Source organism: Lactuca virosa, chromosome 6 (genome assembly GCF_052849685.1).
Source record: "Lactuca virosa cultivar CGN04683 chromosome 6, Lactuca_virosa_CGN04683_v6, whole genome shotgun sequence".
NCBI classification, from domain to species: Eukaryota; Viridiplantae; Streptophyta; class Magnoliopsida; order Asterales; family Asteraceae; genus Lactuca; species Lactuca virosa.
Genome location: NC_136431.1, coordinates 53924323 through 53948765, shown reverse-complemented (window position 1 = coordinate 53948765; position 24443 = coordinate 53924323). Strand labels below are relative to the sequence as shown.

The 24443-nt window shown below is 32.8% G+C and overlaps 2 protein-coding genes across 5 annotated transcripts; one reads left to right on the top strand and one right to left on the bottom strand.

Annotated features, from left to right (window-relative positions):
* Positions 1-17940: 17940 nt before the first annotated feature.
* Positions 17941-20237, top strand: LOC145119300 (3-isopropylmalate dehydrogenase, chloroplastic-like). The gene is made up of 7 exons (XM_079054936.1): positions 17941-18252; positions 18492-18812; positions 18905-19066; positions 19145-19219; positions 19309-19418; positions 19510-19582; positions 19673-20237. The coding sequence occupies exons 1-7, from the start codon at positions 18055-18057 to the stop codon at positions 19862-19864; spliced, it is 1131 nt and encodes a 376-aa protein (XP_078911062.1). The 5' UTR covers positions 17941-18054; the 3' UTR covers positions 19865-20237.
* A 1356-nt stretch (positions 20238-21593) lies between these two features.
* Positions 21594-23832, bottom strand: LOC145119301 (protein NUCLEAR FUSION DEFECTIVE 6, mitochondrial-like). 4 transcript variants are annotated; one of them, XM_079054940.1, is made up of 4 exons: positions 23594-23832; positions 23171-23292; positions 22392-22447; positions 21594-21883 (listed from the first exon to the last, which is right to left on the bottom strand). In XM_079054940.1, the coding sequence occupies exons 1-3, from the start codon at positions 23737-23739 to the stop codon at positions 22440-22442; spliced, it is 276 nt and encodes a 91-aa protein (XP_078911066.1). In that variant the 5' UTR covers positions 23740-23832; the 3' UTR covers positions 21594-21883; positions 22392-22439. The 4 variants fall into 4 exon arrangements, with proteins under 4 accessions (XP_078911066.1, XP_078911063.1, XP_078911065.1 ...); XM_079054939.1 differs by lacking the exon at positions 21594-21883 and adding an exon at positions 21985-22167 and having other exon boundaries at positions 23594-23831; XM_079054937.1 differs by lacking the exon at positions 22392-22447.
* Positions 23833-24443: the final 611 nt, after the last annotated feature.

The window sequence follows — 24443 nt, the reverse complement described above, 5'->3', positions numbered from 1 at the left end:
TAGCCTCAGCTTCAAATTTTGACCATACTTATCCAATATTAAAAAATTAGTGGCATATTTATCCTTAATTTACAATATTCTTTATTAAATATTAAAATAATTACCTAGAATATATGACTAATTTAGACAATATCAGTAATCAGGGAAATGATTATCCAATTATGTATATATTTCATAATTATAGACAAATTCAGTATTGACCAATATTTACTTGGCATCAAATTATATGGAACTAACCAAAGTGAGATGTTTACAACTAAAGTAAGGTGCTATAAACCAAAGTAAGATGTTATAAACCAAAAATGTCAATAGTATATATAAACAATGTTTTATTTAATAAGGATGTGTATTACATACTATTTCATGTAACCGTCATCCATTTATGCCAAAAGCCTATCAAACTAGCCTAATGTGGCAACAAATTCCAATTGGATGTTTTATATATATATATATATATATATATATATATATATATATATATATATATATATATATATATATATATATATATATATATATATATATGAACAAATATAGGGCCACCAATAGCATCTACCCATGTTAAACATCCCACTTAGCAACCCCCCCCCCCCCCCATTTCCTACTGCCCACCCAACTACTCCAAAGTGATAGGATTGGTAACACTAGAACCACCACCGTCTCTGTTGTACACATGGTTCTTCAATTTAATTTTTACTATCATCTTAGAAGGTTTACTTCTATTATTTTTGGGCAAAACACCAACCAAAATTCTTTGGTATGTTCTTAACTCCTTCATCATATGCTTCATTCCATGCATCCCCATCATCCTCATGCTCGTGGCAAACATCTTCAGCCTCATCAACATCTTGTTCACCGTCTTTTAGTTCCTACGAAGAGATAATATTACATCTAGTTACAATATGGTACAAATAAAAGAAATTACAAGTAAGGAGACTAATTACCATCTCAATAGGTGAAATGTCATTCAATGGTGGTGCTAACCCTCTACTACTTTTAATTTCAACCATGGTGTATTCTGACTCTAGTAACAAGGCTACATCGTCTTTTTAAGTTGGACTTAGTCAGTTATGACATCCTCTACATTACCTACATGAAACTTAGGATCTATCTTTGTTTGGCTAACTTGAACTAAAGTGGTATCAGGTATAAGTGTATGTTCACGTTCATCTTGGTTGCATCATCATTAATGTCCTTAAGAATTTCATTTATACCACACTCAACTTCATCAAGAAATTCTTTTAACTTTATGTCAGATTTCCCCTCAACAACACATCCATATATAACTTGACTCACCATACCCTTAACATTTTCATGCTCTTGACAAATTTCATTCACATATTCTTGTACCTTATCTTGATTCACCATACCCTCACCTACAACTTCATATCTATTAATTTGACTCATCATACCCTCATCCACATCAACATGTTCTTCATTCCCTTCTTTAGAGACCAATCCATCACCAGCAACATGTTCTTGTATACCACCACTGCCTCTTACCCTTCTAACATATACGTTTCTTATTTTTAATGAAGTCATATTACCAGAGGCCTGATTGGGATTAGTAGGATTTTGTTTATTCCTATTCCTAGTCCTAGAACTAGATACCTGATTGGGATCCACAAGTAGAACTCTTGTACTTGATTCATATGTGGAAATTTTATACCCCGCTTGATTTTTTCTTGGCATGCCCATCTAATTTGGTACATATGGTACTCTTGTTCTTGTCTCATTTGGGTAACCTTTTTTGGTATGTCAATATTAATATCAATTACCACACCTGACAGATCTTGATACATTAACTCTTATAGTTGAAAACTTTGTCTCTTTTTCACTTGCATGCCTTCTCCTCTTAGTGGCAGGTCTACTTGTAATTCTCTTTTCAATTGATGGCAATGGCTTCAAAAATAGAGTTTGTTCCCACAAATTTCTCACATTAATAGGGACTATGTTTGAATGATAGCATTCAATAAACCTATCATTTAAGAGGCACTCATTAACATATCCACCTGGTATTTGATGGATATAGTTAATGACAACAATATCATGTATACAAGGGATCCCAGAAAGATCCCAAAGCATGCCTTCCAAGTCCACCATTAAACTTTCATATTAGAATCTAGCTTCAAACATTAAACATTGGCTATTAACTATCAACCAAAACCTAGAAGTGGAACAAAAACTTCAAAACATTAATTAAACAACAATGATAAATAAAATACAACTGGTATTTGCATAAAAATACTTACATACTTCCCAAAGAGTTTCATTTTTTTCAACACTACTGGGAACACATTAGAATTCCATTTGGTATATTTCTTGATCATGAGAGAAATTTTATCCATGATTTAAATCTTATATCCTCAAGCATTGTTATCAAGGGCTTCTTCTTAGCATAAAATATGATTGAGTTGAAACATTCAGAGATTCCATTCTAAATAACTTCACATGCATACCCTACACCAAACTAAGCTCTACACCAAGTTGAAGGATGTTTACACATATGATTGAAATATGGGGTTAGCTTCCTTATTTTAATAATATTTCTCCTGAAGTCACCTTCTGCACAGCTCATAGCTGCAGCCTAGAAACTTTTCTTGAACTCTAAGCATGTGTAAGTATTCCTGAAGTTTGCCTAAATGTGTCTATCACGTTGCATGTGCTCCACATTTGGCAAAATGTATTTCACATATTCAAGCAATCCCTAAAACATAAGTTGAATATAGTTGATATACAACAAATAAAAGTACATTATATATTAATACACAAAAAATAAATTATATTATAGTGATATGATATGTTAACCAAACTTTTACCACCATCCATGCATAGATCATCATTTATGAGCTCTGGAACCCAAGTCCAATTTGGTTTATTCTCCATATCCACAACAACAAAAGCTATTAGATAGACTTGGTTGTTTGAATCCTTTGCAACTGTTGTCAACAGTTCACCTTCACCTCCCCCTTCAAGACGAATCCATCTAGACCAATCATTCTTCTACACCCTCTTTTCCATCCAGTGTTTAAAGCTTTAAAACAAATATAAAATCCGTGGAAATACTTTTGTCCATCAGGGTTTCCGATTACACTAACTTTGCAATTAGATCCCAAGTTTGATCTTAATAGCTCATAGAAGTAGTCATATATTCTTGAATAATGCTCAATTAATGTGCATTCTTTCAACTCTTTGGCACATTTCTTTTCCTTACTACATTGGCCAATAGACACCACACATATGAACCTTTTCTTTATATCAGTTATCATCTCCCTAAGCTTAAGCTTTGGTTTATTTCTTATCTCAGTCACGTAATGTATCCCAATACATTTAGGAGACACAATGGAACAAACCTTGAATCACTTAGAATATTTATGTGTACTAGCCATAGTTTTGATACATAATGACCTTTCTTTGTACATCCAAACAACATGAGATATGAAAGTGCATGTGTTCTCTTCATGTCTTTTTCCGCATCTTGCAACAATTCTTGCACTATCACACTTGGAAAAATATATTTGATACATATGGTCCACAACATAATTTGCAACAAGATCTTTAATTGACCAGGGAATTCAAATATATCACCAAGATTTGGTTCCATCTTGTCCCATCTGGTGTTTGTCATGAACTGTACTTGGGTTTTACTACTTCCTCAACATTTTCATCACTTTCCCAGTCATTATCATGGTAGATTTGTGCTCTCATCTAATTAAACATACATTATGTATGTTATCATCATTAAGTAATACATTATGAAAGTTTCCTTACACTTATCTAGTGTTTTGAGGAACTCATCCTCTAGTTCATGGTCCATGTAAATACCATGAAGTTCAAATTCCATCTCTTCAAGTCAACAAAATGCTCGTTTAAAAGTAGTAAATGTAGCATTCCCATCTTCCAGTGATGAAGCCATTCTTTAATGCTACATAAAATTAAAATTTTAGAAAGCGGATGCAAGAAAGAAATCAAAGACAAAATTCGCTTTAGAGTGTAAGAAACTTATCCTGTAACGATCGACTTCTGTACCCAACTCAAATTATCCAATTATTTACCTTCCACAAGAGCTTCTGGTGATAATAGAAACCTAGAAATTTTGAAAAAAAAACTTTATGGTGATGATGTTCTTCCTGGAGAAATGGAGCAGACGTTTGATCAAGTACATTTTAGTGCAAAAAAGTGAGACTTTTGATAGGTTTTGGTGTTCTCAATCTCTAATAAGATAGCCTCTTAAAGAGTCCATGTTAAAGAGAAAGTTAGGTGCCAACATGGCCTTCTAAGTGGAGAGTGTTACCGGATGACTGGTCCTTGAGTTGCTAAATGGCACATTTGACATAAACAGCCGAAAAGTCAAGCATTAACACATTTAAAGTCATCGCAAGTACAAAACCATCATATTTTTATGTAAAAATCCTAACAATTAAGACAAGTGTCTTTCTCATAAATATACTTTTTTAACTACAGAAAAATATATAAATTAAAATAGCCAACAGAGAGCTAGACAACATACAAAACGTCCAAATACATGTAAAAAAAGAAAAATGCAACAGAACCTATGCCTAACGAAGCTATCAAAAAACATCTCAAAAAGAACAACCAAAATACAACACCCAAAAGTAGGAACAACACCACCAAGATCTTTGTGAGCACACACCACTAAGACCATTCATGGGGGCAATGTTATGACCATGCACAAAAAAACAACATAGTTTTAGAACACCATCAGTAAAATATACCAATCCACTTTTGATAACCCTTTTAAAACACAACCACTAACACGTCTCAATAATAGCAACAAGATTTTGATCAGCACAACCATATGTTTACAATTTCATAACCCTTTTAAAGCACGCCTACTAAATACATCAGAGCTTAATCCACCATAAATAATAACCAATATTTGGTACCCAAGTGTCTCTAAAGGCTTAGATGATTAAGTAGTAGAAACCGAAAGATTTTTACATAGCCCTAATACACAATATAGTATATTAGCACATCAGCTTCGAGGGTAAAATAGTCAAGATGGTTATGAGATTAACCCTTTGTATATAGTAAGAAGATAAAATTATCCAATGAACCAACAATACATCAAGAAAGCGAAGTTCATAATTGTTAGAATGAGGCAATGCATTGAACCCTCCTAAATCAAATGAGGCATGTGATGAATTTAGGCAGCCAAACACTAATGATTTTATAATAATCAGTGAAATAAAATAACTCAAGCATGAAGATAAAACACAAATTTACCGTAGGTAAATTAAAACCATAGAAAAAAGTGATGGTTATCACAGACATAAGAGTTTTCACACACTGAAATCCCATATGCACCACACACACGAAACACATGCATAACCGTCCAACCCAACTATGATAGCAATGCCCGCCAAAGTACACACAACAAACGTAAACTCTGTATAGGGGTTCTAAATTCAAACCTGATTAATCTGTGTCTCACCTCGACCATCGGCGGAAACACCCGGTGGTGTAACGTCATTCTTCGTATCACAGTTATATAACATACATTGAACAATACTAAAGAAAATACATACCTTTATTGATGATTGAAAGTTACATTACTGTTTTTCTAGAACCTATTACATAATATCCGACTATTGTATACTTCTTAACGAACAGAAAGGTAATAGTAAAACTTCTTCTGTTCAAATACATACCAGCTTTTCAATTTTCTGAAAACACATGCATTTTAAAATACGTCAACATAAAGTTGGTGAGTCCACAGGTTTTGACTCCATATAAAAATAATACATTTTCCAAGTTCAAAAGTATAGTTTTGAACGTATCATTTTGACTCTCCAACATTTAGTATATATATTAGGTATAATAGTTTACTTATCAATTAAGTGTTATACCTAAACATTCCTTGAGCCTAAGGTATAAGTAGGGGGAACTTATACTTAACATTAATACTTGTATACGACAAAGTATAATGTTTCTAACAATTTGCTACCATGAGCCTGTAACCGCTGCTACGACACAATACCTCTGATAAAACACACTCATGATTTCCATGAGAAACAATACACTCATGATTTCCATGAGAATAACACCGTACGCTTCATCGATGCCGGAACAATAACAAGTAAAAGGATAGTTCGTCACTTGCTTATGGTTGACTGTAGCTAACAATCACAAGTGGGGTGGTCAACCCGTATACTAATTATACACGACTTCCTCGCTCACACGAGATTAACAGTTACAGTTCAGAGGATTGCCGCTAAGATCCCCAATCTTAGTTGATGAATACAATTACTCATGTAGACTTTGACAGCTTCCTATAGCTCTAACAACAAAAGCATTTTCATGTCTAAAACCCTAAGTTACTAGACTATGCTTTTAAACATTACTCCTAACTTCATAACATTTAGGCAGTATAATAGCTATAACTTGAAGTAAAACCAGGTTTTATCTTGACATAAAACCAATAACAACAACAACATATAACATACCAAGTTTTATCTTGTCATAAAACTAACAATAACAACATATAGCATACCAAGTTTTATCTTGACATAAAACCAATAATAGCAACATAATTTATAAATTAACATATAGAACTTCCGAATATAACTTCGGAACTATATCGCACACAACATATATATAGAATCCTAAGTATAACTCAAGATCTACATTAGTATAATAACATGCTGACAAGTTGATAATAGTTGTATATATTCAAAATATTATATTTTGAACAACTATACCCCGGTTATTATAACTATCTACGTTGATACTAATATACTATCATATAGACATAATAGTAATGTGTATACAATATTTAGCATGCGTTTTCCCCCGAAATATTAGAAAGTGGGGCCGTGAAACTCACCCTAGTAGTGTGATTTTATGTAATCTAAGCAGAAACGGTCAGCGGTTCGCGATCACCGGGCTCGGGATGCAAGATGGCTTCAGCAAAGGAGAGAGGAGAAAGAAGTTCAGGTGTAAGAAGAGAAGAGGTCGGACTTGCTATTTATAGGCTGTCCAAGACAAGTTCACGTCGTGAACTTAAGGTTCACGTCGTGAATCTAAGCTGCATCATCTCGTAGACTTGCCATTTGCGTCCTAGCTTCGGAAGGTGTCACGATTCTAGTTTCACATCGTGAACTTTATGTTCACGTCGTGGCCCCGAAATGTGTCCTGGACTAATTTCACGTCGTGAATCCAGACAGTTAGGGTTTCCTGCCACGTGTCATGCTCTCAGATAGCTGCAACTTCGGAAGGTCGTAACTTTTGCATACGAACTCCGTTTTTGACGGTCTTTATACGCACGCGTAGGTAATTCCGAGTACTACAACTCTCTAATAGATTAAAATAGCTAATTCTAAGCCTATTTTAAATTCCTCTAGTTATAGATATCTATAGTGCTCGGTTTATCATAACTTCTTCATGAGAAGTCAGATTCAGACGTTCTCTATATTTTTGGAATCGTATGGACGTATACTTTGAGTTGCATCATAAAGAAAGTTCATATTTGTATTAGAATTTATCATGAACTACATAGCACGTTTATCACATTACTAGTTTAACAAAATCACATTACATGATTAGCATAATCACATGTGATTGTCTATTGACCTATTTTGACTGGTGTTACAATCTGACCCGATCTAAACCCAAAATTAGATTCAAGTGTTTGGTTTACTAGGGTCTAAGAGTAAACTCAGGTTAACACAACTAACCCAAAACTTATATAGGGTCGGTTTTCGTGTAGCATTCTTTACTTTGTTTTGGTTCGGGTTAACCCGAATAACTTGATTAATGGTATGCGAACACAATGTACAACATTTAATGCATATTTTACAACCCTTTTGTTTTTAAGATACACTTTCCACTCTAAATCAACGATTACTTTTGTAAAACCATTTGAATCGGTTATAACAAAAAGACGAATAAAGAATTATTATTATACACTTACCTTCCTTCTGATATGTCTTGCAGAATCATCAAAATAAATTGAACCTTTTAGGAAATTTACATTTTCAACCCTATAGTACTTGATCAAAACATTAACCCATCTTATATTCCTTTTGTTTTGGGTATAGTAACTTCAAAATGAAATGAACTTATTTTTTTGAAATTTACATATTTAGTCCCTATACTAGTATCTGATTTACTAAATTGACACAACATTAATCCATCTTACAATTTTACCCGACACTATTAACTCATAACCTAATTAACTCGAACCTAGTTAACCCATACATTAATAGGGTCGGGTTCCATGTGAAAATTTTATTTTTTTTAAATCCAACTAACTAGACATGTTTAACCCGAACCACGGTGGATTGACCCGATTAACCAACATTAGCTCTATGTACCTTACCCCCACCCTAAATTATATTAGCAAAACTATATTACCAACCATATAATTCCAATAAACTCCCATTGAAACGAAATCAAGAACCATTATAACACGAATAAACTAGAACCAAAAAATAAATCTACATTGCATAACTCTTTGGATTACACCAATAAATCCCCACATTAAACTCACACCAAACACATGCATTAAACCACACATATTGTAGTGATAAGACACACCAAACACATACCCACACACACACACCCCAAAACATATGTAATCTGAGACCCCACCCTCACATTTAATTAAAAGAAAAAACAATTTTACATATTGCATACTTGAAAACGAAAGATACCCCAATTAATCCAATATAAGTTATAATTACTTTATGTTTTTTACATAAGAGAAACCATACAACTTGATAATATCCTCTAATATGTTCGACTTCACCTTCATTTTCTAAACACCATGTCATTTCTTTCAAAGTAAATAAACCAAGGTGTATCCCCAAACACCATATGTAACAACTTGAGTTTCAAGTTGTTGTTATTAGAGAATGTAGAAAAATTTGAAGTTAGGTCATGTAGGGAATTAACTATACCATCCCCCAAACCACACCTCTTCATCTTTAATGACCAACTAGCGTATAGAAAGGTAAATTAACAAATACATGGTCCATTTTATCTTCTTCAGAGTTGTAGAAGGGACACATAATATTGATGGGTTTTATAGGTTACAAAATTAATGTGCTTGCGAAAATTCTCTTAACACTTTCGGGCACATGCAACCTATAAGGATCTATGTCATAACATTTTGAAGGTAACATATAATGAACAACAAAAACCTACAAGAACCCTAATATAATCGAAAATACCAAGTTAGGGTTACATACCTTTGAATTGTTGAAGTAAACACACTACAAATAAAATGACATTTAGTGGCATATAAAAAGTGCCACTAAAAACTGAAAAAGTGCCACTAAAGGCCTTCAGGGCAATCAGCGGCACAAATAAAAAGTGCCACTAAAAGCGCTGCCACTAAAAGCCTTTAGTGGCACTTTTGGTTGTGTCGCTGCAGCCCTTTGGGGTTTTAGTGGCACAATTCTATTATGTCACTAAATTACTTGTAGGTTTTAGTGACACTATATTTATGCCACTATTAAAGTGCTAAAATAAATATTATTTTTAGTGACACTTTTTTTAACTTAAAAAAACTTATATAAATATTTTAGGTCTTATTTTTTTTATTTTAAATGGATAAAAATTAATAATAAGACAATAAAGATAATAAATAGAAAACACAAAATCACTACTTCAATTTAAACTTGTCTAACCACCGTATTCTTAATATTTAAAATACAAATGTATTCATAAAAGTTTAATAGGCCTAAATATTGTGCTAATACTCAAAACATAATCCTATCGAACTAAATACTTATTAGTGAAGAATCATGAAACATGATTGACCTCGAACTAAATATTAGCATACAGCTTCAAGAGCTTCTTAGTAGGTGTCAACGTTTACTTTACAAGTTCTGTCTTTGCATCTAAAAGCTTTAGTAATGCTCCATCTCCATGGACTTCCATTTCTTGCTCTCTATCTTGTTCACTTTCTTTGAAACCTGAAATTGGAAAAGGAGACACAAATGTTAACCAAAGAAAACCGATCCATGAAGCTATTAGTGTCTAGTACTCAAACCATCTTTGTCAATAATAATGGCACCATGAAGCAGAAAAAAAACAAGGAGTTTTGTCAAATAATTTTTAGAATAACATATATCTTTCTTATTAAATAGTTTTTTACAAAAAAAAATAGATAAAAAAAAAGTTAATTTTTTACCAAACCAAAAGGAAAAATAGTGCAATCAACATATGATTTTACGAATAAGAAACAAAAATTGGAAGAAAGGCATCTCACATTGCCACTGTGATCATCTGTTTATTCTAATTTCCTACAAGTTATGTTAAATATTTTTTTCAATGACATATATCTTTCTCAATAATAAAAGCATGCTTTCGCTTTGGTACAGGGGAGTCATTAGGGATAAATACATACTTATAATTGAAAAAAAAAAGATTGACAGGTTAGCATGTGAGCTTTAAATTACGGTACATGGAGTTGATTTTGATTCTTTTGGTTTTACAAAAAAAAAGTAAACATAATTGTTTCTTTAATAACAACATATCATAATACAAAAAATGATTTTAGATGAAACATGAGCAAAAAAACCCTAAAAAGAAAAATAATAATAACCAAAAAAACAACAATAACACTTTTGTGACATTCGTTATCATTAGACTTACAAAGTAACTCAAACTCACAAAAAAAAATATTAATAGCAAAACTATTACTGATTTGGTTCTCATATAAAAACACACAGGACCATAAAGATCCAAAACACCAATACGATGTTTAACAAATCATGTGTTTACCTGTGAGGTTGTAGGGACGAAGGTTGAAGAAGCTGTTGAACAACACAAAATATTGTAAGTGATACATTTTTTGGTTTACATCGTCCAATATCTACACCTACAAGTTGAAAAAATATCATCATAGTAAAGTTACAAATTAGGTGTCGTCTTCTAGCTCGTTTAACCAATTAAGATCATTTTCGGTCTAAGCCAGAGACAAGAACTAGATACACGGAGAACTCAAAAGACAATGGGTAGGGTTTAATCGCCACCATCTATTACACATATTATCGTTTAAACAAAAATATGGATTAATAATTTAATATTTCGGGGAAAAACTAAGAACAGAATTATGAATTTAAACTATTCACAAAATTTTAGTTCATAAACGCTAATTAGGTAACTGAAAGGAATTGAACCTTGTTGAACTTGGGTAGCAGGGTCGTTCCAACACACCAGAAAATACCAGATCATCCTCTTGATGAAAATAAATAAATCACAAAGATGCGATCAATAAAAACCAGAAAATGCATGAATACAAACAACTTACGTTTCTTAATTGTAAACGGGAGGGATCCAACTGCAAGCCCTAATTGGAACTCGTGTTGTTCATCTCCTAACAACAAGCCCTATCGGAACTCAAAAAAATAAACAGAGGATTGGAGATGATTGAGCGAAGCGGCCGAAAGTACTCACCAAATATTCTTATGAACGATTGGCAAGTGAGTAGAGATCCACGAGAATTTGGGCAAGGATTGGAACTAGGGAAGGAACGGAGATTAGGGTATATGATCGAGACCAGTCTTTTTTCCTTCTTTACTTTTTAAGTTTAGGGTGGACGAAATCCTCTATTAATGATGGGGGAAATAGGAGCGGGCAACTTGAAATTAGAATTTTCAGGGAAATAGGAGCGAGCTATTGTGATTTTCAATATATAGTGGCATAAAAACATTTGTGCCACTAAATGTAATATTGTTTGTAGTGACAATTCACTTCAATCCCTTGTAGTTGATCTTGGAAAGCTAGCACCAAAAGTATAATGTCTCTAATGGCTCACACTCAATACCCTAGAAACCATTGAATGAAGAGGAAAGAGAGGAAAGAGAATGAATTTTCGTTCATAAGCCTCTTAGAAAGGTTGTGCACGAAAATAATGAGCCAAATGGTCATATTTATAGTTTAGGTAACTTGCAGACAAAGCCATATTTGAATTGATTAAATAATAGATTTAATCCAAGTTCAAATCTTTTCCTTATATGCAACCAGGATGCTTCCAGAAACCCTAAGAATCACTCCAAAACTGTCCATGTCTTGGATAGTTCTAGAATTGTTTCTTTTGTTCTATTGAACAATTACAATTCACCCGGTGCACATTTAATTAATTCCAATTAATCCTGAATTAATTCTAGATTAATTCTGATTAATAATTAATTAATTTTTATTGATTTCATATTAATTTATTAACAATATAGATTAGCAAATTAATTATTTAACTATTGATGTCATATTAATTTATTAATCACATAATAAATTAACAAATCAATTATCTGCTTCTAATTAATACATCAATCACATAATACATTAACAAACCATTTTCTCATAATTTCCAATTAGTTGATTAATCATATAATAATCTAATAGATTGTCATTCTCTCTCCTAATATCATTTCTAGCTATTTTTGGTTATGAGGGCACCCAAAAAGAACTTTGTTTTCAAGAATATATCAATTTAGTTATGAGCTAAGATGCCTTAATCCAATAAATACTTTGCATCGAAACACCACAAAGAGCAAGATTTGATGCTAGAGGGATACTATTTACCATGGGACGCCAAATAAACAAGCCAAAACCTAAAATTTCGGAGGCCTTGTATGAAAATCAAGTTGAGGTGCTATAAGACAAGATTGTAAAAATGTTATTAAGTAAATTTCCAACTGTTTAAATTCAAAAGTTAAAGTTGATAAAATCATCTTGTAAGTGCCTTGTATGGGCATCATATATAGGTCTCTAGTCAATAATAATAAATTGAAATTGCTATAAAAAAACTTTCCAACAGAAGACATAATGGACATGTCATGTACTACTTTCATGCATCTTCAAAAAATGAGCAAGATGACCTTATAATTAGAGCCCTATATAACTGCACCACTCGCACACTTCCAGACTACTATTGTAAGTAAAATAATTAATTTTAATTTGAAACCGGTTATCCCATTGTATAATTGTCGGTTCATGGGTAAGATTTTAAAGCGAGTGCTAATTTGTAACAGGGTGGACCCAAGGGGTATCCCGAGATACCCCTCAAAAAAAAATTTGATAGTGCAATTTTTTTAGAAAAATTTTGTTTTATGTAGTGTATAATATATATGCATCCATTCACTTATAAGCACAAACAAATAGTTGATCTATGTGTTGGCTTATTGAAACAAAGGTCTTGAGATCAATTCTTGCTCCTTACAAATCATTTGTTTACATTTTTTTTATTTTTCCAACTATTATATTGTTTTATTTTTCCAGCTATTCTATCTCACATCGCCAAACACATGTAAACTCAGTTATTTTCATCTATTATATAAACGTGTTATCCTCATGCTTCATTTGATATTTACTCTGAGTCCCACATCGATTCAAATATCAAAAGATACTTCAACTTCATGTTTATATAACAAGATTTGAAGTTAGTTAAGGATTCTATTAAAATTTGAGTTTAAAACCAAAACGAAACTGGGAAACCCAACAACATCAATTGTAACAGATAATTTTTTTTGTGTGGTCTCCCAACCATACCTATGAGTCCGATAGATTGGAAAATTATTCCTAGCCTTGTAAGAGAGTCATTAATTCTTGTCGTTCATGAGATTCCTCCACCTGTTATTGATGTGTTTTGTCGTTTATATCACCATGAATTTACTGAGTTTTCGTTGTCATATATGTTCGAAACCAAACAGTTCTTTTCAGACTCAATAATATAAAGACGTGAGAATTTTTCTATGAGCGTTGTGTTTACGAGCCACGAATCTTCCCAAAAGGGTGGAATTTCTAATGCTAAACTTTCTTTTGAAAAGGTTTGGACCACATCTCTACATAAACTGTTTGAAATTAGATACCAAAGCCATGCAATACTTTTCCTAGCTATCGAATTTTTATCATGTCCCTTATATTTATGTATCGCTCGAATAAAGCGGCCAAAAGTTGTCCCAGTTATCTTTAATCCTCCACCACCATTAAGAAAGTAGGGCTAAATTGAAGTTTCTTAAACAAGCGAGTGACCACCTATATCTTTTGGGGAGATCATTTTGTTGCCAATTAACCTAATTTATCTTCTTCTTCTTCTTTTTTTTTTTTTTTTTGTAACGTCTCTGCCTCATAAAAAAAGTTCCTTATAATACTTTCAAGGTTACCAATCACTTCCTTGGGTGCTTTAAAAATGGAGAAGAAATATAACGGTATAAGCTTCCAAGTACCGATTTCAACAATGTTATTTTTTGATTTCCAATTGTTTAATTTGGATTTTAAGCAAAAGTTGGAGCCACAGTGTGTATAATCCTTCATATTCGCGTCTATCGAGACTCCAAGATAGGTGAAAGGAAAAAAAAAACATCGTGTTCACAATTTAGGAATTTTCCATTCAAGAATTTTTTGATTTTTCCACACCTAAATCCAACGCTTTAATTTTAACGAAATTGAGTTTCAACAATGAAGCAACGCTAAAACATCTAAGATTCTAAGTAGTCTTTTAAGATCTAAGAAGTTACATATGTACTACTCCCATGAACATAACATCATTGACATACATGGTACCTAATAAACAAAGACCATGAAAATATGTTTCTCTTGTGCCACCTGCATGCATCACAACATGTGAGTTTTTAACAGAAGCTTAGTAATTACAAATTTTATTTACTAGTTTAGAATTTAATTACCAAATCATAATGATGGCATTATCGCCCACGTTTAATAATAATAATAATAATAATAATAATAATAATAATAATAATAATGTAGGACTTGCTAGTGTTTTATAAACTTATAAGTTGTAACTCGTAAGCGTTATAACTTATAAGTTGTAACTCGTAAGCGTTAACCAAAACATTTTAACTATAGGGATTAAACAGAGTATTAAAATTATTGACATCAAAATGGCAGAAGGTACACATGAGACCCTTTTTGAATGTAGAAAAGGTTTACATACGGTAGAATATCCCAAATACATGGCACTTAAATATGATTAATGTAGATGTTAGGGAGAAGGGATTCATTCCCTCCTAACCCAAACTCACTACCACATTAGTTTTTCTTTTTCATTTTTCTTTATTTTTCCCAGCCCAAACACACGGAAACTCTATCTTTTTCAACTCACTCAGCCCATTCAATTAAAAAAAATACAAAACAATCAAAGTAAAATCTTAATTAACAATAGAGTTACCGTCGGTACCACTCCGGGTTGTTTAATTGGTTTCACTAACCCACTTCATCATCTCTATCTATTTTTTCTCTCTCATTTTCTCTTGTACCATGTATTTTAAAACTTGTATATTAGTTGTTTTGTAATTGAATGGGTTGAGAAATATAGGATTTTCGTGTGTTGTGGGTTGGGAAAGATGAAGAAAAATGAGAGACAAAAATTGATGTAACAGTCCCACTGAACCCACTGCCACATCACTTTTTCTCTTTTATTTTTCTTCATCTTTCCCAACCCAAAACACACGCAAAACACTATCCTTTTGAACCCACTCAACACATTCAATTAAAAAAAATAGATTCAAATAAAAATACCTAAACCACTCCAAACACCCCCAACAACCTCAAACACTCCAAATGATCAATATCAACACCTTAACTACATGTAAATGTTAACATCCTCAATCCAAGAACAACCTCTATTTACCAACATTTCATATCAACCAAACTATTTCCAACAACAAAGACCACAACAATTCAATCAACCCCAATTTCAAGCTTTTCAACAATTTCAACCCTAAGTTTCGCAATTTCAACAATTTCAACCACAAACTTCTCAACCTCAACAATTCCAAACACAACCATCTCAAGTCTCATTATCTCAATCCCAACTTATAAACCTTGACAATGACGACGACGAACAGATCCAAGAAACACAACCATCAAGAAGAAGGCAACCAAAAGGAAAAGTTACAAAAAAGAGGAACGACTTGGAACGAAGATGAGGGAGGAAGCTTTATTTAAAGCTTGGATTTTCATATTGTGTGACTCGAGGACGGGCAACGCTTAAACGGTAAACAGTTTTTGGTTTCGTATTTTAGACCACTTTCACTCGCTTTTGGGAAGGAAAACAGATCGAACGTACGACGTGGTCAATGGAAAATGGCATGAACTACGAGCGGTTTGCACCAAGTTTAATGACATATTTGAAAATCTTAAAAATATGCATAAAAGTGGTAACAACGATTTCAATATTTTATCAACTGCTTGCCAACAATACATGGTTCCCAACGGCGGTAAAGCATTCGGCCACCAAAAAACGTGAGAAATTTGTCGTAAGAGTCCAAAATAAGTCTTTAAACTGGAGACTTCACATTCGAAATCGACCACCGGCTCCACCAAAAGGCCAAGAACTTCCGAGTCTGATGTGGGTTTTGGCGTCAACCTCAATGAAGACTTCGACGACACCGAGGGGGATGGTCCACCGGAAGTCCAACTTCGTCGACCACCGGGAAGGGACAAAGGGAAAAAGGCGGCGTCTTCAAGCAGAAAAGCGAATAGTGAAGCCGTACTTGCGGAAAAAATTGACAAAACTCCAAGTTTTTTACAAAAAAATATGAAGCAGTGGAGGAAGCTCGTCGCTGGAAACTAGCACTTACCAATCTTCAAATTTTAAACACAAAGTCGTAACCGGATATCGACTCGGAAAATCTAGTTGTGTTTCTAAAAATCCAACAACAAGTTCATGAAAAATATTGAAATTAGGTTTTAAGGTTTTTAATTTTCTATGTTTTTTAAGTCATTTAGGTTTAAATTTCTGTGGTCTTATGTTTTTTTTTTAATAATTTAGGTTTGAAATTTTATGTTTTTATGTTTTTTTTAGTTATTTAGGTTTAAAATTTAAATAATGTAATGTGTTTTTAAGTAATGTGAAATATTTATTTATGTTTATTAATTATGTTTTTTATTTAATATAAATGTCAAAAATAATAAAAAAATAAAAAGATAAATAATATGGAATATTAAAATGCTAGGGAACATATAGTAGAGGATGTGATCGCATATATGACATTACCTACTGAACATCTTCTAACCATACCCCATAGGCCATAGCCTTAAGAGCACTATTATTATTTTTTTGTATTTTTTACCGACAAACATTATATATATACTAAAAACCAAAGTCGATGGAGCTTTCCACGGACTTTGGTTAAACCCTTTACTTTCTATCTATTAATATTTTTCATCCCTTTATTTTATAAATTGATGCTTTCCATTCCTATATTTTATAAAATATTATTTTTATTCCCTTAACTTTGAACTTTTATAAATATCATTTTTACATCATTTTCAACCTCTCTACTTTTTTAAAATGTTATTTTAACACTCATAATTTTTAACTTTCTAAAATGTTAAATTTCACCATTTCATTTTCTAATATTTCGTGTTTACCTCCGTAATATATATAATTTAATTTGTATATAGTTACCATCCTTCAACTTTCTAAAATGCTGCTTTCACCCTTAAGCTTTGAATTTTTTGTTAAGTTAAAAAATATTGCGTGTTTATTTTTATGTATGTGTCACTATAAATTCGAGGTGATCAATATTTCGACGTAAATTTAGAACTTTTGTTCGTTATTTAAAAAAAAAATTATTTGGTTATTTTTATTATATATGTCGATATAAATTCGAGTTTGTCTACGTTTCGACGTATTTTTTTACAATGTAATTCTTATTTTTAAGCATTTTGTTTGGCATGGCGTTGGTCAATGACTTTTGTGTTTTACACAACTTAATTCCTTTTAAGTTTCTATGCATGGTTTTATTCTGATTTAACAACTTATTCTCCTAAGTTTCTATTGCTACTGAAATAGTTCATTTTCTTAAATCCATTACTATTGCCACGCAACTGTAAAATCTTAGTATTTTTATAAAAAGGCATAAAATACTCTAATGGTAATTTCTATATTTCGGCTTAAACAAACTATAATCACTATTTGAAAAGAGAATTGACAAAAAAAATTTTTGACTTTTTTCGATTTCTTTGGAACTGGATGCTCTCTTAGATTAACATTAGACCGCTTTCTGAAGTTTACTTCTTTCGTTTCACTTGGCGTTTCCTTTCAGCAAATCGTTAACTATGGCTTTGCAGATTGCGAGACGTTTCCTCCGAATCCACATAGCGGATGAGGTATTCACAACCACCTTCAGGAACCCTACCAACAGGCTTTTCTCGCCGACCGATCGGAGCTATTCTTCTAGCTCCTCCGATCTCATTCGCGCCACTCTCTTCCCCGGCGACGGTATTGGTCCCGAGATCGCAACCTCCGTCAAACAGGTTCAATTCCGCCTTCTTTATACTCAATATATTGCTAAAACCTGATCCTTGTTTGTTTAACACAGTTTTGTTATTCTTATGCTGTTGATTTCTTTCATTTTTAGGTTTTTGTTGCATAGTTTGGGGTTTAAGAATTTCGTATTATCATTCTACTGTTTAGTTGGTATAGATTCAATTTAGAATAGTAATCGCTAATCAAATTATGTATGTATGTTGAATTTGCTTTTCTCGTTATGCAGATATTCAATGCTGCAGAAGTCCCAATTGAATGGGAAGAACATTACGTAGGGACAGAAGTAGATCCCAGAACCCAAAGCTTTGTCACATGGGAAAGTCTAGAATCTGTAAGAAGAAACAAGGTTGGATTAAAAGGTCCCATGGCTACACCAATTGGAAAAGGTCATCGTTCCTTGAATCTCACATTAAGAAAAGAACTAAACCTGTATGCAAATGTCAGACCATGTTACAGTCTACCTGGTTACAAAACTCGATATGATGATGTAAATCTCATCACAATCCGTGAAAACACAGAAGGAGAATACAGTGGTCTTGAACATCAAGTAAGTTTATATCATCTTCATATAGATTCATCATTCATATCATACATGATACATTCAAATCAATGTTATGCAAATTCTGATCTTTCTTGTAGGTTGTTAGGGGAGTTGTTGAAAGTCTTAAAATCATAACACGTCATGCAAGTTTAAGAGTGGCTGAATATGCTTTTCATTATGCTAAAGCTCATGGTAGAAAAAGAGTTTCTGCTATACACAAAGCTAACATCATGCAGAAAACTGATGGCTTATTTCTAAAGGTATTAATTAAACATTAACTTAAGCTTTTACCATTTTCATTACACTAACTTTGTTATTTATTTTTTTAAAATCTGTAGTGTTGTCGTGAGGTTGCTGAGAAGTACCCTGATATAACATATGAGGAAGTTGTCATTGACAATTGCTGTATGATGGTATCAATTTTCATAATCAAGAAAAAAAAAATACAATAATAATAATAATAACAAGACTTGTGATTCATGAAGTTATTTTGTTTATGTAGCTTGTAAAGAATCCAGCTTTATTTGATGTGTTAGTGATGCCTAATCTTTATGGTGATATTATAAGTGATCTTTGTGCTGGATTAATTGGAGGATTAGGATTAACACCAAGGTATATAATATATCTATCTGATTTTTCTTTTTGACTTATTCATAAATTATTATTTTATTTTTATTTGAGATGATGATTTGATGATTTGCAGTTTAAATATTGGGGAGGGAGGAATTGCTGTTGCAGAAGCTGTACATGGTTCAGCTCCAGATATAGCTGGAAAGGTTAGAGTGTTATTAATTAAATTTAAAGCTACTTTTTAGTTTTTATAAATCATATGTTTATATTTTATAAACATGTATTATAATGTGTAGAATTTGGCAAATCCAACTGCTTTGTTATTGAGTGGTGTATCAATGCTTAGACACTTAAAGATTAATGATAAAGCGGATAGGATACAAGAAGCTGTGTTGAAAACAATAGCAAAAAGAAAGTACAGAACAGCAGATCTTGGTGGATCTTCAAAAACCTCGGATTTCACAAAAGCAATCATTGACCACCTTTGACTTTGATGAATGTGGATAAATACGAATTTGACATTTCCTGGGTATGAGAGGGAATTAATCAGACCACATCATTTTCTGAGCAAAAAACTTCAAAGGATGATGAAAGAAGAAAGAGTTGATATTGTGATAAAATAAGCAACAGCATCTTGTGGTCTTCTTCTTCATTTTGATTGGTTCATTTTGAAGTGTTATGCCAAAACTATTTTATATACTTAAAATGATAAAAAGAGTAAATTAATTGAATGTTCCCTGTGGTTTGGGATAATTTGCACGGTTGGTCTCTAATTTTTATTTTTAACTCAGACAGTCCCTATGTTATGGTTTTGTTATGTTGTTGGTCCCTAAAAGATATTAAATGACTGTTTTACCCTTCTATTTTATTTTTGAGATTTTTGAAAATTCTTATGTATTCTCCGACCAAAGAGCCTCCTTTGTTTTCTCCGGTGAGCTCAAAGAGTAATTGAATGGGTCCACCCTCACAGTTCTATCACTTCCCCTGCTCCCATCCTTTCTTTTACAGTAATTCATTTGATTCTGGATGAATCGAAGCTGATGGTGGACTTTCAGGAAACTGAGTGGGCGGTGAGAGATGAAGTAAGGGCTTGCAGTTTGGGGAAGTAGAACTTGGATACCATTGTCGATCTGCTTCTCATATGGGGTCTCAAATAATTTCTGCTTCATTGATCTTCTTCTTAGATGTAGTTTCAAACATTTTGATTTCTAATTTAGGGTTTCATTTCAATTTCAAACATTTCGACGTGGTCACCCCTCATCCTCTGTTCCAAATTCCGACCAACGCCCTTTCTCTTCTACCATCGCTAACCTAAAAACATGAAATTGACAAGTATTACCTCAAATTAGGAGCTTTTTCAAGTCAAGGAGAATAGGGGCGGCAAGGACCCTAGACGAGAGGTAGTGAATTAAGACAGAGAAAGAATGAGATTGGCAATATCGGTGATGTTGGGTTAATGATAGTTGTTTATCCCATCGTTTTCATTGATGAATCGGTGTGTGGGGGATGAATCGGTGGTCATATATACAAATTGGTGGTGGTGTGGATCTACAAATCAACGTCTATGTAGGACTCAATGTCTGAATACATAAATCGGCGCAGGTGTAGGGTTCTGATGACCTTGTGTATGTGTATGAAGGAACAAGAATGTTGTTGTAGTTCTATAGGAACAAGAGATGCATGTTTATGGTCTTCTATATGTGTAGGGAAAGAAAATATGAGGTGGGATGCAGGTTTCCGATGAAGAGGGAGAAGGGAGGAGGAAGAGGGGTGGGTGGTGGTGGAGGATGGGAACGCCGACCGGAAAAGGGCAAGAAACGAGACTTGTTTTCACGTCTTTGGGTACAGGGTAGGAGAAAAGAAAGTCCTGTATATTTCTATTTTTTTAATAAAATTAATAAATACAAAAAAAAACAAAAATAAGTATTAAGAGCAATATTGTCTTTTTAGGTGTACTAGGCACATAGCAAAAACAAACAATAGTGATGGTCCAAGCTACAAAAAATAAGTTATGGACCAAGCATGAAAACTAACACAAACCATAGGGACTATCCGTGTAATTTACTCAAAAAAAAAAAAAACATGTTTATATATTTTGGCTTATTTGTTTTTTACCATAAAAGCTTATTTTTATTAATTTATAATGACCATTTTGACATAAATAACATCAAATGATTAATGATCATCATGTAATCGAGGATCAACCAAAACAACCCCTAAACAAATCCGAATCAAATACATTGACTTTGCAATTACTGTGATTCAACATTTTCGGGTTTGAGATGAACAAAAAAACATGAAATCAATAATAATACAAATGGGTTTCTATGTTATAAAAAGAACACTCTGTATATCATGCCTTGAGGCTTTAATGCCATCAACACCAAAAGAAAAAGTCAACAAAGACATAGAAGCTTATTCAAGTTTCTGCAATTCTTTGCAAACATAACAAAGCTTTTGCTTCAATCTTCTGACAACTCAATCTCATCACACATCGTCATTGCAAGCTGATTAAACAAGGATACAATTCATAATAAGTTCATTTCCAATTATGGTATAATTGATAGTAAACACAATTTAATTTTGCATATCATACTATAAAACTAGATTTACTCCAATGCTATGTTATGCATGCATTATAATCTTAAATCTGTTGTACTCATTTCACAAGTTTCTGATTCATTATTGATGGATCTTATATGTTTTTCTATTCAAACAAAATCTTTAAAAAAAAAACACAAAAAGATCCAAATCATTCCATCTTTGCTTCTCGATCTTCATCTGTCAACTCCTACAAATCAAGCATGTACCACTTCATCAAAAAAGATGCCACCCAAAACATTAAAAAAAACAAAAAAAATCAACTGTGTTTTATTTTATTCCATCAAACAATGAAAAGATCATATGATCATTTTTTGGGGACAAAAAACAAGTATAAGATGATGATTCCTTGACCTTAAAGAGACCTAACACCTCTAATGATCTAAAGACCCCATTTGATGAATACTAACATACCTCAAAACTGAATGAAAGAAGATCAAGGTGGGACCCTATGACGCTTTGCTAGATACCTAATCAATAAAGAAAAAAAATCCAATTATTAGGAAGCCAAACTAAAGACATGGAGATCCAAAAGGAGAGAGAGAGAAAAAAAAAAAAAAAAAAAAAAAAAAAAAAAAAAAAAAAAAAACTCCAATACAGATGATCACATCCTCTAAAGATGAAAATCAAAAACAAGAATAGGCAATAAGTTTAGTGGGTAGAGTGTAAATCCAATCAAAATTGAATCTTGATTCTGGGTTAATGAAAACTTATAAGCTATGCAAAGTTACATGAAAGAACTCTTATTCGAATGAGAGGATTCAACAAACCATGAAATGTCAAGAACACACAAGAAAGTTGCCTTGACATGAATGAAACCTAGAACCCATAAAGAACAACAATTGCTCTTGTAAAAGTGGGAAACCCTTGAAGAATATGATACTTTGATGGTTATAAGGGTCTTTGCTAACTAATTTGAAGTTCACAAAACTACAATCACAGTGTCAAAATAAAGATAAAACTATCAAAAATGCAAAACGATCTTTAAATCACCATAACCACACAAATTGCCTTCAAAATGCTACCTCCTAAGTGACTGCATAAGCCCCCAAACAATGTCTAGTGTTATAAGTATATGAATATAGCAGAAAGCAGTATCACTATGTAATTTAGAATCATATAACCCAAGTAAATGAAGATAGTTTCGTAAATTGGATACAATTAATGACAATTTAAGGAAATTTGAACTTTACCTTCAGGGAGCCAACCGTAACCACGTTGAGAAAGGGTAAGCATGGAAGTCATCAATGCTGAAGCAGTGGCAGTGTGAAAAGGTTGCAATGATTCCAAACACGCACTCATTTCAGCTGGACATCTGAATCATTCAAAATGAAAATACACAATAATTATAAGTCGTCTATTGCAAATTAAGCTGTGGAAATTGAAGTTACGCAAGCTTCTAGCTCGATATTTTTTATAAAACAATTGAACTTTATGTTTAGGACTGAATGCGATTATATCCTTGGGGTGACACTTCAAAGTTCAAATCAATTAAAGGCGTCAACGAATTTTGTTTTGCATCTTGAAAAAACGAAAACATCAGGTTTTCTGACGGAAGGAAAATTAAATTACGAAATTTATAGATCTGTGGGCGTGAGTTTCAATGGCGGTGTTACCTGAAAATGCGATTAGAGAGAGCATTCTGGCTACCGATGCGAAAGGGAGAGCGTGCAGCTTTGGCTTGGGAGGATGCTCTTGCCGCCGCGCTACGGACGGAGGATGACCGGAAAATAGATCGAGCGGCAGCCGCTGCAGTCGCCATTTTGATGTGAGTTTGTGAGGTAGAAGTTTTCTGGTTCGTTGCTATGAACGGGTTTGAGTTATTGGGCCAAAAAGATGCTAAAACCCTACAACATCGGTTTTAGACTTTTAGTTTTTATATTCCTTATAACTATAAAATAAGAATAAATAGAAAATTGTGACATCATATCATATAAACTATATAATTTCCAAATTATTTTAAAAGCTTTAATACACAAATCCATCAGTTGTAACAAAAAAAAAACTACCGAACACACAACCCAAACTGGTCGGTTCGGGTTGTTTGTGCAACATTTGCATTTTATAAACACGACCAAAACTTTGAATAGTGTTGTACAAGTGTTCCTTCAATTAGACCGGAGGGTATGGGAGGGAATCTTCCCTCACTTTTTGTGGGTCATACAACCATTTCCCTCACTTTTCTTTCCCTCACCTAAAACTCAAGGAATGAGTGGAAAGGACTTCTTTCACTGTTTTTTTAAATAAAATTAATTGATTTTTATGATTTATAATTTTTAAATTAAAAGTAACCAAAAAAATTAATTAAAAAAAAATGCATTTCATTAATTAAAATAAAAATTACAATAAACCTAAAATTTAAAAAACTAAAAAATTAAAAAAAAAATAGAAAAAAAAAACACAAACTAAAAATCAAACAAACCAACAAAGACCTACGGAAAATATTTTTTCATAATTTTTTCACTC